The 14,756-nt window shown below is 39.9% G+C and overlaps 1 protein-coding gene across 3 annotated transcripts in view; it reads right to left on the bottom strand.

Moving 5' to 3' along the window:
• Positions 1 to 14,756, bottom strand: part of rapgef5b (Rap guanine nucleotide exchange factor (GEF) 5b) — a 41,758-nt gene that overhangs the window by 20,373 nt on the left and 6,629 nt on the right. For 2 of the 3 annotated variants that reach the window (XM_060870470.1, XM_060870472.1), the window contains 6 exons: positions 13,867 to 13,954; positions 11,336 to 11,387; positions 11,119 to 11,189; positions 8,971 to 9,096; positions 1,433 to 1,563; positions 703 to 803 (listed from right to left, as the gene is read on the bottom strand). In XM_060870470.1, the coding sequence (XP_060726453.1) occupies positions 703 to 803; positions 1,433 to 1,563; positions 8,971 to 9,096; positions 11,119 to 11,189; positions 11,336 to 11,387; positions 13,867 to 13,954 (569 nt within the window). The remainder of the gene's footprint in view (positions 1 to 702; positions 804 to 1,432; positions 1,564 to 8,970; positions 9,097 to 11,118; positions 11,190 to 11,335; positions 11,388 to 13,866; positions 13,955 to 14,756) is intronic. The other variant, XM_060870471.1, reaches the window with a different exon arrangement.

Raw genomic sequence — 14,756 nt, 5'->3', positions numbered from 1 at the left:
GTCTAGAGAAGAGAAGTTCTATTGTGTCATCAGAAGGACATTGTGAATAATCTGACCTTATAAGAAAAATTCAAATGATCAAAATGTCAGTAGCTGATGTATTAAATGTTTGCTTTATAATAGTGCATCCACCCTGATATTCAACAGAGAGAGAGAGAGAGAGAGAGAGAGAGAGACTGGAGTTCTGCTGGAAATGTGCTGAAAAATGATTGTTTAGGTTAGCTGACAAAACCGGTTTGTAATTCTATGGCAAACATGAGTGTAATCCAGGTTTACAGAGCAGGGTGAAGGAGTGACCACCTCCTTTAAGACAGACATCTTGTCATTGCTCAGAAGAGTTTCAGTTTATAAAGCATTGTTCAGTTAAACATTTAACCTCCAAATTGCTACATAAAAATTATATGCTTTAAAATGAATGAGTAAATAACCATCGGAGACGAGCAACAGTAGTGCAGCACAGGTACATCTGCTCTTTTTTTACCTGTACGTGGGAGACCCGACTCGTATTCTGCCTAGAGATACACTTGGGAATCGTCGAACAATCGCAAACCCTTGACACTATCTACGTACACACGCCTTATTTGTAAACTAAGAAAAAGTAAAGTGAGTGCAGATAAAAATGTTATGGAGCGTAATGATCCAGCTGACTGAACATACAGCACTGCCTGACCCTCTATGGTAAAGAGTGAGATGAGAGCCCACCTGTCTCTCTGGCTTGAGGGCTCCCGCTGTCCTCGTCCAGCTTCAGGTGGCTCAGCAGGTGTTCCAGAACCCTTTCGGGGCTGGCGGGGACACTGGCGTACCTGTGAGACAAAGATGAGTCACTGGAGTCTTCTTCCTCAATGGAGGACAGTGAGCGGCTGCTGCTGCACCACTCCTCATCCTCCATGCCCTCCTCGTCTATGTAGCGGAAGTACGGTACATCGAAGGTGGGTATCGTCACCCGGTCGCCGCCGCCGCTGCTGTCTGAGCCGCCGTCCTCGTCCTCATCTTCCTCCTGCTCCACCAACGCCGCCAGCATCACCCTGCCTTCAAGCGGATGCTTGCTGTCCATGTTAACACCGGCTCTTACCTACCACATTGAATGGGCAGCTCTGGAGCGCTAGCTGAGCTGAGCCCTGAGGACGAGCTGCAAGCCCTGCGCTGCTTACCAACTTCAGCGTGAAGAGCTCAGTGTGAGGGAGCCAGTGGAAACGCGGAACATGCTCACTGAATGGTTGTTTGTGTGTGTGAGGGGGGAAGACAGAGAGAGAGAGAGAGAGAGAGAGAGAGAGAGAATGAAGGAAAGGAAAGAGACTGAAAGAGTGATGGGAGGAATGAAAAGAGAAAGAGAAAAGGAGTGTGTGTGAGAGAGGGAAAGGGTGTGCTCTCACAAGCCGGTATGCACCCATGTGTGTGTGTGCATGCTTGTGTGTGTGTTCATGTAGCTCACCTCCTAGCAAGGGTGGAGGGTGAGGAGGAGGAGGAAGAGGAGGGTGCTTGCTCTGACGTAGTCCTCTGAAGCAGCAGCATCTCTCGGCTCCTTTCTCTCATACACACGCGGACTGCTGTGTCACCGAGGGGCTGAGGAGAGAGGGAGAGAGAGAGAGAGAGAGAGAGAGAGAGAAAAGCAGGGAAAGAGGGAGGTGGAGTGTGTCACCAAGGAGATTCCCTTTTCCTCCTGATTTCCATCAACATATATATACCCCCTCTCCAAATCCTCAAATTACACCATCCACAACAAAGCTTTATATTTGATCATCTGCCAACACACTGCAGGTCTGCATTTATATTCATGTGTGCCTTTGTGCATATTTATAATAATGAGTACATTAGCAAAGCTGTTAGTTTATTACTGTAGACTGGCTTCAGTTTGTGCTATCATGCACTGTGTCGATTTCTGAGCTGTGTGTGTGTGTGTGCATTTATCAGAGGCGGTGCCTTTGGAACAAAGGAATCAGGAGGTGTATGGTCATGCTATAACTCTGCCACCTCATCACACATCGATCTTACACACTCATATAATCTGTCACACACAGGCTTGTGTGTACGTTACTTACTCGATCCTCTAGAACAATGAGACAATAAACAGACACCCAATCACCCAATCAAACTAGTGCTGTTATCCAGAAAAAAAGAACATGGCCAGTATTATATGACAAAAACAGGTGAATTGTCTTTATAGTAATTCTGCTATGCTGTGCTCTAAACTGCAGCAACTGCCAGGAAATGGTTATATGTGTGCTGTGCCTAAGGGCAACGTCTAATCTGTTGTGTTCCTAGCTATGTCCTGTGTGCTGGAGCATGTTTATATAGCAGGGAAAGGACTGTTTATATTGAAACCTTACAAAGTGTTGTCTGGCTCCGTTTTGTTCAGCATATAAACGGGGGACAAAAAGGAGTTTCATTCATACTCAATTTCATTATCAGGCACAATATTAAAACTGACAGTCATTGATATGCACCAGAGTGTGTGTTTATGTGTGTGTACAGTGTGTGTGCGTGCGTGTGTTGGCACTTTGCAGGCAGATTGGCTGGAAAGCTTGCACTTTTCTGCCCTAATTGCCAATTGCACTGAAAACCTTAATCACCTGTCTTCACAACACACACACACACACACACAGAATGGATTGATGAGAAGCACTCGCATCCAATCAATCAACAGCAAATACTGCAACGACAACTAACCCACTAAAGAGGCTGTTATTGGGGCAATCAGCTCTTCTCCAAAACTCACTCCATTAGAGCTGTTGCAGATACACACTGATGTCTTTAGCCACTAGCTTTTAGGTAAAAGAACACAATCTAGGACGACTCCACAAGCATGCATCTCCACCCAGTTGTGCATTTAAAAGTTTTAATAGACAGCACAGCAAAACAAATCTACTAGCATCAACATATCTGAGAACACAGTAAGAGTCCAGAATTTTTTTCAGGAGCCTATGAAAGCTAGCATGCTTTCGAGCTAGCCTTGGAGGCAACCATAACTCCTTTTCAAACTGCGGATCATAAAATACCACAGGGTACTGAGGAAAGTCTACCCTCTTCCACATACACTGACTCGTGCACATGATTGGCTAGTTTTGCTCTGATTGACAGTGCAGTAAAGTGTATCATCCCAACCGCCCACCCAGAAAACACAGCCGATCTAACATTGCCATTTTGGATCTCTGGCCATGGATGTCATTCATGTGGTGCCACTTGTGAAACCCTCCATAATGTCTTTAGTTCTTGGCTCAGGAAAGATTATTTTCTTTAAACCAAAAAAAAATAAAATATTGGGGTGAAGCTTTCACTGCTAAAATTTTTTGGCTGCTTAATTTTGAAAAACGGGGGGCACGGTGGCTTAGTGGCTAGTACGTTCGCCTCACACCTCCAGGGTTGGGGGTTCGATTCCCGCCTCCGCCTTGTGTGTGTGGAGTTTGCATGTTCTCCCCGTGCCTCGGGGGTTTCCTCCGGGTACTCCGGTTTCCTGCCCCGGTCCAAAGACATGCATGGTAGGTTGATTGGCATCTCTGGAAAATTGTCTGTAGTGTGTGATTGCGTGAGTGAATGAGAGTGTGTGTGCCCTGCGATGGGTTGGCACTCCGTCCAGGGTGTATCCTGCCTTGATGCCCAATGCCGCCTGAGATAGGCACAGGCTCCCCGTGACCCGAGGTAGTTCGGATAAGCGGTAGAAGATGAATGAATGAATGAATTTTGAAAAACAAACCATCATATTAAAGCCTGCATCTAGTACCATAAGATCCCAAATGTTACAGGAGTGGGTTTCCAGGGAGCAGTAGAAACAGTCAGACATGAAACTATGCTTCGTTTGTGCAAAAATGGGTTGAAAAGCTAATTCAATTTAATCTCCACAGCTACAGTATGAGTAGAGAATAACCCAGACTGCACACACCAGAGACATCCACCCTACTTACACACAACACACACTAATCTTGTCTCTTTTTGGAACCTAAGTATTTGATGTTTATTATTATGGGTGACATCTTTTTTTATGATCTTTTTGTGTCTTCAAAAATTCGATATAAACGTTCAAAATCTAGATATCCCATTTATGTTGGCAAAGATGCTATTTAAACATGTTTGTGTTGACTGGGAATATAACAATCACAGCTTCCCACATATTAACAGTGTTGCTGAAATGAAATTTGTGTCACTTTTATTGGCATGAGTCACAGTTGGAGATACAAGGAACCAAGCTAATAATAATAATAATAATCTCAGTACAGTTCCTGATGTCTGTATTTCCTCAAACAGCATAGAAACCTTGTTTTAAAAGCATCAATAAGAGTCAAATGGGAAACCTTTTTATTTTGCATTGCAAATAGGTGTCAGAAAAAAGTCCCATGGTTAAGAGTGCAGTTAAAGAAGGCTTTTGAGAACAATGTTACTACTACAGTAGTACACAATTTTATTTATTCAGCCACAAATTACATGATCTGTTTCTCCAATTTATGTTACATTAAAGGATTTCATTTGATTTTTATCCTACAGTCCCTTCGAAAATTACTGTTGACAAGTTGAAGGTTTTAGACTGGACAGGTCAGTCACCAGACCTCAGCCCAGGTGAGGACCATTTCTCCTGCTGAAGCGGAGACTGAAGAGAAAAACCTCTAAAAGCAAACAACGACATGTCAGTGGGTCCACAGCTTGATGTCACAACTTTAAGACCATCTGTTCAAATATTAGGTGGTCTGAGACCAAAGGTGCCACGTTCAAAACTGTGTAATTTATCTTTATGTTAATATCAAGAAAATCTCACATTCATTTTTTTAATGTTAAACCCAGTTGTCTTCAGTGTCCAGTATTAACACCAGGGTTAGCCTCGTCGTTCCAATTCATTAAGCCCACAGTGAGAGAATCTAACAGAATGCAGTGCCTGTATTTCACCAAGCATCATTAGAACTGGCTTCCTGATTTGTGGTCAATTGAGACCAAAGCCAAACGTTTTGCTCATGCACACCATCATGAGCTGATGAAGATGTAATGACACCGTGTATCAGCAGACGACTGCCTCTGCCAAGATGTTCAGAATTGGCTATAGACAGAGCTTTCATCAAGATGATTACTTCCAAACTTGCAAGATCCTTCGGGAAGTGTCTTCAAATATTTCACAAAGACATTTCAGTCATGTTATATCTAGGCACCGTAACCGATCGATCTTATGAGAATATTGTCAATGCAAAGGTATCAGGGCCAAAGAGGCAAACCCATTAAACCCTGTGACTTCTAAAATATCTATAAGATTAATTCAGAGAAAGATCAATAGGAATGACCACAGAGGTCATCTCTGTTACAATGCCTCAGGGGAAGAACTTATCTTTCCATTGGACTTATTGTACTTCATCAGTTCACGATACAAGAGCACCTTTAAAGCCGTCATGTGAATGAGAGGTCACGCTTACCCTGCGCATGACCTGGAGGATTTTGCAGACACCTGATTGTATAACTATGACTAGCTGATATGTTATAGGCTATGGCTATTTTGTGTATTGTAAGAATTTACAGATCATATGCACTCAGATTCCATTCCAAGATACACGTCAGAAAGAGCTCATTCCCAAAAGGCTTAAGTATCATAAGGTAATACATTAAAAACTAAAATAACTGAATAAATGAATAACCTTGTTTAAATTTTTAGTATGTAATTGGCAGCAGGTCATCAAAAGATCACGTGAGAGTGATTAGCATTTAAAGCGACCTGTAACAATACCAAGTCATGGTGTAAATGACCATGATTAACATTTAAAGACATCCAGCTAGATGACAAAATGTGACCCAGCCATTTGGGAGACACTCAGTCCTTACACTCAATACACATTTAAAACCCCATTTAAACTACAATGAGGAAAAACAGTATAAAATGTCTGAGCAGGATTTATCCTGCGTTCTTAATGACTCAGATGAAACCAAAGTACTTCAAATACGCTGGATTAAACTTCTTGTTCTTCGTTAAGATCTTCGCCCTCATTGTTTTATTTCCGTACGGTATTTAGTCAGTTTGGACTAGACTTTAATGGTATCTGACCTAAAAGGAAGAAACATGTACACTATTGGAGCAATGCAACTGTTTGTAGAAGCTAAGCATGACTACCTCCTCATCTTCCCCAAAGACATTAAAATGTCAACATTCATACCACAGTGAAGTTTATCTATGTCTCTGTAGCCAGGAAAATAGACCACATCCAAACCCTAATAGCAATGTTAGATCATATTTTCTTGTTGTATCTTAAGTGTCATTGTGGATGACACCACAAACCTTTCAGACAAACTTCTCCCCCTGGACAAAGGTAGTGCATCATACAAGACAACAGTTTCTTTCACTGAGCCATCAGACTCCTCAATACCCAGAGACTGACACCATTGTATGGTAGATTGCATTTATTTACTTGTGATTCTATTTTTGTATCTTATTTTAGTTTTAAATTCTATTTGAAATACTTCTTGGAGTCTTGATCTCGGTTTCCTTTATATACGGACAGCTGGAAAAAGCATTTCACTGCATGTCGTACTGTGTATGATTGTGATGAATAAACTTTCAGTTTGATTCATCATTTTTTTGCTGCTTATTGTTTTCATGACCGTATCCATGCACTTCATTCAGTACCGTGTAATGTATTTAGCACTGTGTTGTCGCTTATAATGTTGTTTTATGTAGCACAATGGTCCTGTAGGAACGCCGTCTCATTTTACTGTGTACTGCACCAGCTATATATGCCCATAGCAGTAAATATCCTCACAATGACAATAAACCCTTATTGATTTGACTTGATCATTCTGATATGCAATTTAAAAAAAAAAAAAACAGAATGTCAATATTCATCCTAACAGAATTATATAATTGATTGTAGAGCCTTCAGAAGACAAGCTTCTTCTGTGTCTTCATCATTTCGTTTGATTGACGCAGAGTTAATGGAGTCATCTTTAAAGACGTTATACCCTTACCTTTTTCAGTCGCGTTAAATAATATTTCTCACACGTCATCACTAAAGTATACTGTATACTGTGCCTATATGAAATGATTTATGTGATGCATGCTTGAGTGAAATGAAGAAACTGAAGAACACTCAAAGGTCAACCTTTGCAACCACAGCGTTTGTTTAATTCCAGAGTTTACAGCCTTGTTAGTTGCAGACGTTTGAGTAAAAGCAGAGAAACCTCAGGACATCATCCAGTAGGAATGGTATGCACTTTTTAAAATGGGAGTCAAAAAAGCAGACTGCATCCAAATGTCTGTGTACTTGGCTATAAGCATCAACATACACCAGAGTGCTGTTTTGTATTAATCCGAGACATCACGGTCGTATCGTATGACAGAACAGGTTCGATATGGTTCAATGTATTAAATGATAATCAATGACTAGTTTTTAACCACATGGAAGAATGATACAATACCAAGTATCCGGTTTGGCTTCACACAGAATGTGAGATGAGGTCAGCTAGTCAGTTCATATCATCATATCAGACACTGTGAAAACTAGTTAATACACTGAACATTGTTTGAACTAAAAAAGAAGTCTGAAAGGATTGAGGAATAAACTTTAACTTTCTTGCTATGTACAGTATGTGTTGCGTGTGTCCATGTTTGACTCAACAACTGGCTTCAAATGAACAGGGTCACTATCCCGGTATTTGAAAAACAGATTTCATACAAAATATTACAGTTTATCACGATCAATGTCACTTTTGCATAATACACACATACTAGCTCTACCGGATTTAGCACAGCATATAATGCATTAATTTATTTATTTATAGAACAGTCTTCGTTAATTCCAATAATATGCATTCATATATATTTATATATTTTTCCAAACACTTCAAAATCAAATGTTATTGTAATTTTATTGTAATTCTATTCTTAGTATACATTTTATTCGACGAGAATAAAGTGTTTCAATACGTGCCACTGTGTATGCCTGTGTATGTGACAAATAAAATTTGAATTTGTATATTTGTCGGCAATGTACACAAGTTATTTGTGAACTATTATAAAGCAAATTAAGGTAGAACTAATGCAGCAACTATCAATATTAGTAACAAAAAGGATGCAAAAGAGATCGATGCTTTTCTGCTTGACGTGTTTGTAAAGAGTGGCTATTTGAGTTACTGAAGCCTTCTTACAATGTTTCCACCTACTAAACTGCCACTCTGCACCATTCCGTGTCATCTCTAGAGACTTTTATGCAGGATATGAGATCAGCAGTTCTGAAATATTCATGATTGGACCATTAACGGAAGCTCTTGACTTGTGTTTGTAGTGTTGCCATGATTGGCTGATAATTCTAGAAGAGTGTAGAGACTTTCCTAATAAAGTGAACAGTGTACAGAGTGTATAGAGTTTTAATAGATGTCACAGCAATATTTCAATATTATGAATCCTAGAATTATGATAAAATACCTATAGTTATTTTAATGGGTGATAAATCTTTTGGGATGTTTACATTTCCAGCATTTAGCAGAGACCCTTATCCAGAGCGACTTACATTCTTTATATAACTGAGCAATTGAGGGTTTAAGGGCCTTGCTCAGGGGCCCAGCAGTAGCAGCATGCTGGACGCGGGAATTGAAGTCACAATTTTCCGATTTTCGGGGAATTGAACTCACAACCTTCCGAATTGGTAACCCAACACCTTAACCACCTTAGATCAGATTTTTCTGTTATTGTTAAAATAACTACCAAATGATGAGAAGCAGTAGCTCAATGAAACTGGCCAATCAGAAAGAGGCATGCGATCATTAACTGTCAGACAGCTCAGATATGTGGCTCATTCCTACTCACATGTTTGACTCTGATAATAATTCTCAATTATATTTTCCTAAAAACAATCACAAAAACATGTGATATATATTTCATAACGTTTAACTCAAGATTATTAGACTTATGATTGTAGGCAATAATTAAAATTAAACAGTAAAATCCCCTCTGCACATAATGTATGTTTATGTCAAAATGTGTCTTTAAGCTGTATGTATACGCTGACTCACCTCGGCAGGACGTTCAGTGGGTTTAAGTGGGCTGTGAAGGAGGCGGCATCCGTCCTTGGCTAGTCGCTGGACCATCTCCATGCGACTCATGTCCTCTCTGTTGCGTACTCCAGTCTCAGGGCCCTGCTGGATTGCAGGGGACACAGAGAACACATATCTCAGACCACAGTCCCATGCCATGGAGCTTCAGCACACACACTGTATGTGTCTATCCACAAATCAGTACACTGCTTCCTGTTTCTTCATGCAAGACAGAGAGCTCTGGCGACTATGATCCAGGCACGGTATACAGCTTGGGCTAGGAGAGTCTCCCTAGATATTTCATGAGAGGGAACCTGCATTTGTCTTTCTTTTAGTCTCTCTCTCTCTCTCTCTCTCTCTCTCTCTCTCTCTCTTTCTAATTCACAATAGTAGGGGTGGCCAGGAAACATCTGCTGGTGGCTCCAGTCATGAATAGGAAGTTTCACAATGTCCTGAAAGTGGGAGACTGACCAGTGTTGAGTCCATGGGAGTATCTGACTGTGTGTTAAAGCTGCATGTGGAAGAAAATGTTCTTACAGAATCATCAAAATGCTCATATAGCATCAACTTCTTTCAGAGCAACGTACGCACCAACATAGTGTATCAATTATCAAGATGATTTATATATGTTTGTGTGTGTGTGTGGTGGTGGTGTTGGGGTGCTGCACTAGATACTGTGCATGTCAGTAAAAGAATAACTATTGTAGTTGCCTTTACTGCCAGGTATTACAATAATCGATACGGCAATTCAGAGTTGTTCCCTTTAACCACTTACACACCTGCAAATCTACCCTCCACCCACACAAACACTTATACTTCAGTAGACTTCCAGGATGTAACACTTATGACCTCATCCTTTAGTGGACACAGACAGGATTTTGCCCTAGCCACACAAAAGGAGCTTATATAAGGCAGTTTAACCTCACACTGGGCCGACAGGTTCAACATAACTGAAACTCTTCACATTCCAGGACACTTTGTCTAAAACGACATCCGAATAAGGACAACAATGAACGATATTTATTGACGAAAGGGAAATACATCAAACTCTTTCTCTCAACCTGATGTCTGTAACAGATAAAAGAAAAGATAAAAATATCCTGATGAACTTGTTCTTGTTCTCTTGTTCCTGTTAGTTAAGATATATTTACTATAGACGCAGATTGGTAGAGCAGTCAGACGCTAACTGTTTTTCGTTGCCTTGTACATGTGCGATGAGCGATGAGCAAGCCGAAGGTGATGGTGGCGAGGAGAAACTGCCTGAGATGATATGAGGAAGAAACCTTAAGAGGAACCAGACACAGAATTAATCCGATCCTTACTTGGGTGATAATAGACAGTAAATTATGTCCTTTCTACAACAGTTTGTAGTCTAATGTAATTGTGCAACCAAGAACTCCTGAGGAACTAATGGGTCAGCGCGATTTCCGAGATCACCACAGACCCAACACTAATTCCTTTCTGCCGAAGTCTTCAAATGTTTGCTGATGAAGAGCCAACCACAAGCTGACCGATGCAGCAGTAGCTCAAAGACTGCATGACAGACACACACACACACACAACCCCACCCCACCGTTTGGCCAAAAAAGCACCACTGAGTAAACATAATTTGGGTGGTGTTTCATTCTGTGCGCTAACAATGACAATGTAGTGAGTGTGGCTCTGGTACAAGTGTATTTCTCACAGGAGTGTATCTCTGTTTAAACTAACAGGCACAATGTGGTTAGTATAACTTATATATAGCTTATTTAAGCACACTGCTAGAGACTAAAGCTCATTTTTTCATCCACCCTTTAGGTTAATCATCTAGTTGTAGAGAGACCTGTCCACCACCAAATGGGCTGCAGGGAGCAATTCTATATCGATAGTCACTTAACTTGTAACGTGAATAGCATACGAATAAAATTAATAACATTTCATTTAAACTAATTAACATTTACTAAAACAATCCCCCAAAAACTGCTAATTTCTTGTTCTTCCGTGTCAAATTTTCAGCTAACTACTGAGCTGGAGTAAGTTCACTCAGGTAATACTTGAGAAAAATATCTAACTTGGTATTACATTCAGTACATTTACATGCCAGAGACACGTTTTCAGTCAAAATAAAAGTCCAGGATTTTACCGTACCTTTTGTCCACTGGAAGGCAATGTAGAGGGTGGGAGGTCAAGAGGGTGCTCTGGGACAATGTCCTCAATCACTGTAAAAAAAAATCAAAAATTGGCTCTTTATCCGGCCAAAGAGCATTGCAGAGGAACACATGCTTCACTACTTTTGAAGTAATAGCAATCTTTTAAAAGCACAGAATTTTGTAAGATTGATCTTCTGAACAAAAAAGTGTCTTACTTGATTTGCACTTTCCTTTTCGAGCCAGTGCGGCTGTCAGTTCGTTCTGCACCTGTTAAAATGAAAAGCTTTAGCAGAGGAGCCTCCAGCGGCGTCTACGACTGTCATGTCATGCCATTATCCACTCTACGCAAGTGTCAACGTGGCACGAATGACAGCCAGACTGCTGAACCAGAATCATTACAGTGTGAGCAGTCAGGACATAACACTGTTGAACATGGTATCATGCAGAAAATCAGCTGCTGCCTGACAAGAATACAGGAAACTCCTTAAGGATATTAAATTAAAAAAAAAAATAATTGAATTATATCATAATTGTTCAAATTTCAAACATTTCTACGTCTCAGAAAAAAATCACTGCCCTGCATCATTTTTGTGGCAAAGCTCTTGGATCACTAATATATGTTTATCACCAGAGAGGCTTATTAAAGCTTATTAATCTGTGGTCCATAAGGGTCTACTATGTTATGAGATATAAATATACACACACTTTTCACCAGCACAAAAAAGATCACCTCTGTGACGAGCAACAGACTGAGGAATAAATCATTTCTTAGTAAAATAGTCACTGGGGCTGTTTTTATATGTGATCTATCACACTAAAGAGGAAATAATGAATGTTTACAACACTGACCTTGTCTTCTAACATAAAACATTTCCAGGTGTGTAACGGCAAACGATAGAAGACTTTATCTCTAATTAGTGGCCCATAAAAACTACATTTCCCACTGGCCCAGAAAGCATGGTATCACTTAGCCTCAGGATATAGGCCAATGAAAAATAGAGCTGGTTTGGGAAGCGTGCCATAGTAACCCTATCTGTGAGGTTCTATTTATTGCTACCTTTTAACTGACACAGACAGAGAGAAAAAACCACATCTACAATTTAGTCATCTACCACAAACTTGGAATACAGAAAAGCACAGCTGTCTTGTGGTTTGATCTTTTCTTATCCATGCTTCATGCTTTCAATAGAAATGACCTAAAAATGTAATAAACCTATAGCGAGTTATAACTGTCTCAGTATCACCAGATTGGGTACCTGTTAAGTTCCCAATTTCTTAACAGAGCAATATTGAATCTTGCCTCGTTACATGGTAAAGCACAAGTAACTCAGAAGGACAGGAAGATTTCATTTGTTTATGCTCTAAAATTCTGTAACACACTAATGCCAATGATCAATCCTTCTAGTAGCTATTTAACACACTGCTTTAGCATGTAGTTATTCATATGTTATATATATACATATCATATTAACACTTTTAAATACAGAGTCCAAAAGTTCAAGACCACATTGAAAATCTTTGTATTCTATTCTATTTTCTTTTTCTAATCACATATTTTATCCTTAATTAAAATTGTAAAAAATACAGAAGCTTTTAGAATGGTAAAATATATAATATAAATAAAACAAAATTTATATACACACGTCTATTAAATCATGCAGAGTTTCAGTCCAAATGAAACTCCCTTGAACTTGATCTCAAATGGATGAGAAGGTTGAAGAACCAAATATTAAAAACTCTAAACTTCCTGTAAGATTCTACTTTTATTGCCAATATCATTTACAATGAAAATTGTTGAATTAATTGAAAAAAAAAGGGGGGGGGGGATGCAAAATAGAAACATTTTCACTAGCATTCTCAGAGATTTGGACTCTCTGCACTATTTTTTTTTTTTAACCAATTTTATTATTTCTTACATTATGTCCTTCTTATAATTTATCTCAGCAAAGCTTTATTGTATATTAAATTATAATACACTCAAACACACACACACAGACACGACAAACTCACTACCTCGATTACATTGACATGCATATGATTTCATAACTGAACACTTTACACAAAAGTAAATAATTAACTGAATGTTTTAGTCCATCATATTCTGGATGCACAAACATGGACAGGAAAGGTTTTCTATGTCTGTTGCCAAGGCGATTGCACCCTGACAAGCAGGTCTGCAACATTAGCTTAATGACAGGTTGCAAAATGGGCTCAGTACTGCCTCAGTAATGAATCAGTGACTCAGACTGGTCAAGATGGAGTAGTAAATTCAGTTAGCATACCGCTTATCCGAACTACCTCGGGTCACGGGGAGCCTGTGCCTATCTCAGGCGTCATCGGGCATCAAGGCAGGATACACCCTGGACGGAGTGCCAACCCATCGCAGGGCACACACACACACTCATTCACTCATGCAATCACACACTACGGACAATTCTCCAGAGATGCCAATCAACCTACCATGTACTGTATGTCTTTGGACCGGGGGAGGAAACCGGAGTACCCGGAGGAAACCCCCAAGGCACGGGGAGAACATGCAAACTCCACACACACAAGGCGGAGGCGGGAATCGAACCCCCAACCCTGGAGGTGTGAGGCGAACATGCTAACCACTAAGCCACCGTGCCCCCCACCTTTTGATGCTTTTTTACTCTAATTGCAGTAGTTGTACTTCATAACACCGAGTGAATTGAATCTACTGAATTGATACGTAACTGTACATGAGTTACTGAAGCTTTTTCCTCACCTTTGATGTGAGCTGCTCCAGAGCTCTCATCTGGACAACATCTACCGAGCTACAAGCAAGAGAATGTTTCTTATGCTCTCTCTCACTCCTGCAGAGAAAGACATACACACTGTGTTTGAGTATACAACATCATAAAGGCATTAAACCTAGAGCAGCTGTAAAGTAAAGGCCAAAGTCTGCTTGTCTTCATATATCTACTGTATCTGTGACAGAGTTCCAAATATCTTCTATCTCTAAACATTAATTTTAATATAACACTGTTGTATAACAGCTAACCTGTGCTTCCACGTTCCAGTTTGGTTTTTTTATAAATAAATAAATAATATCCTGAGCTTAGGAATATAAATACGATCGCTGAGGCACCGTTGGCTCAGTCTATAGCTGCATCTCAAATGGCGTAATACACACTATTTACTATGTACTCTACCATCTAGTGTACTGTATATGGAGTATGGATTTTAGAAAGGTAGTATTGTCTCAAATGGCACACTAATGTTTTTTTCTGAATGGAAGTAGAAGCCGTTTCCCAGTCGATGGCAAATGATGTCAAATGCATGTAAAGCGACGTCACTTGCTTTAGCAGAATCGATGAATTTTGGTTTCACACAGCACAAGCTAATTTAAAAATATATTTGTAAGAGCTCTTGTCCACCTGATTGTCTTGAATTATTTTCTCATCCAGTTGCTACCAGTAATAAACATCTATTCTACACAATGGGCTTGAAATCATACCAGTAACTACAGTGTTAAACTATAGAGAAATTGAGAAAGGGAATAAAAAGTTGATCATAAATGTTAACAATCAGAAGCTGTATGATGGAGCACCACGACACGTATGTGACCCCTGATATCGCTGGTGTTAATACGGTCATGTGTTACTTACTACAATC

Source organism: Tachysurus vachellii, chromosome 5, assembly GCF_030014155.1.
Source record: "Tachysurus vachellii isolate PV-2020 chromosome 5, HZAU_Pvac_v1, whole genome shotgun sequence".
Lineage (NCBI taxonomy): Eukaryota > Metazoa > Chordata > Actinopteri > Siluriformes > Bagridae > Tachysurus > Tachysurus vachellii.
Note: the sequence above shows the minus strand (reverse complement) of the source record. Positions and strands in the feature narration are given on the sequence as shown.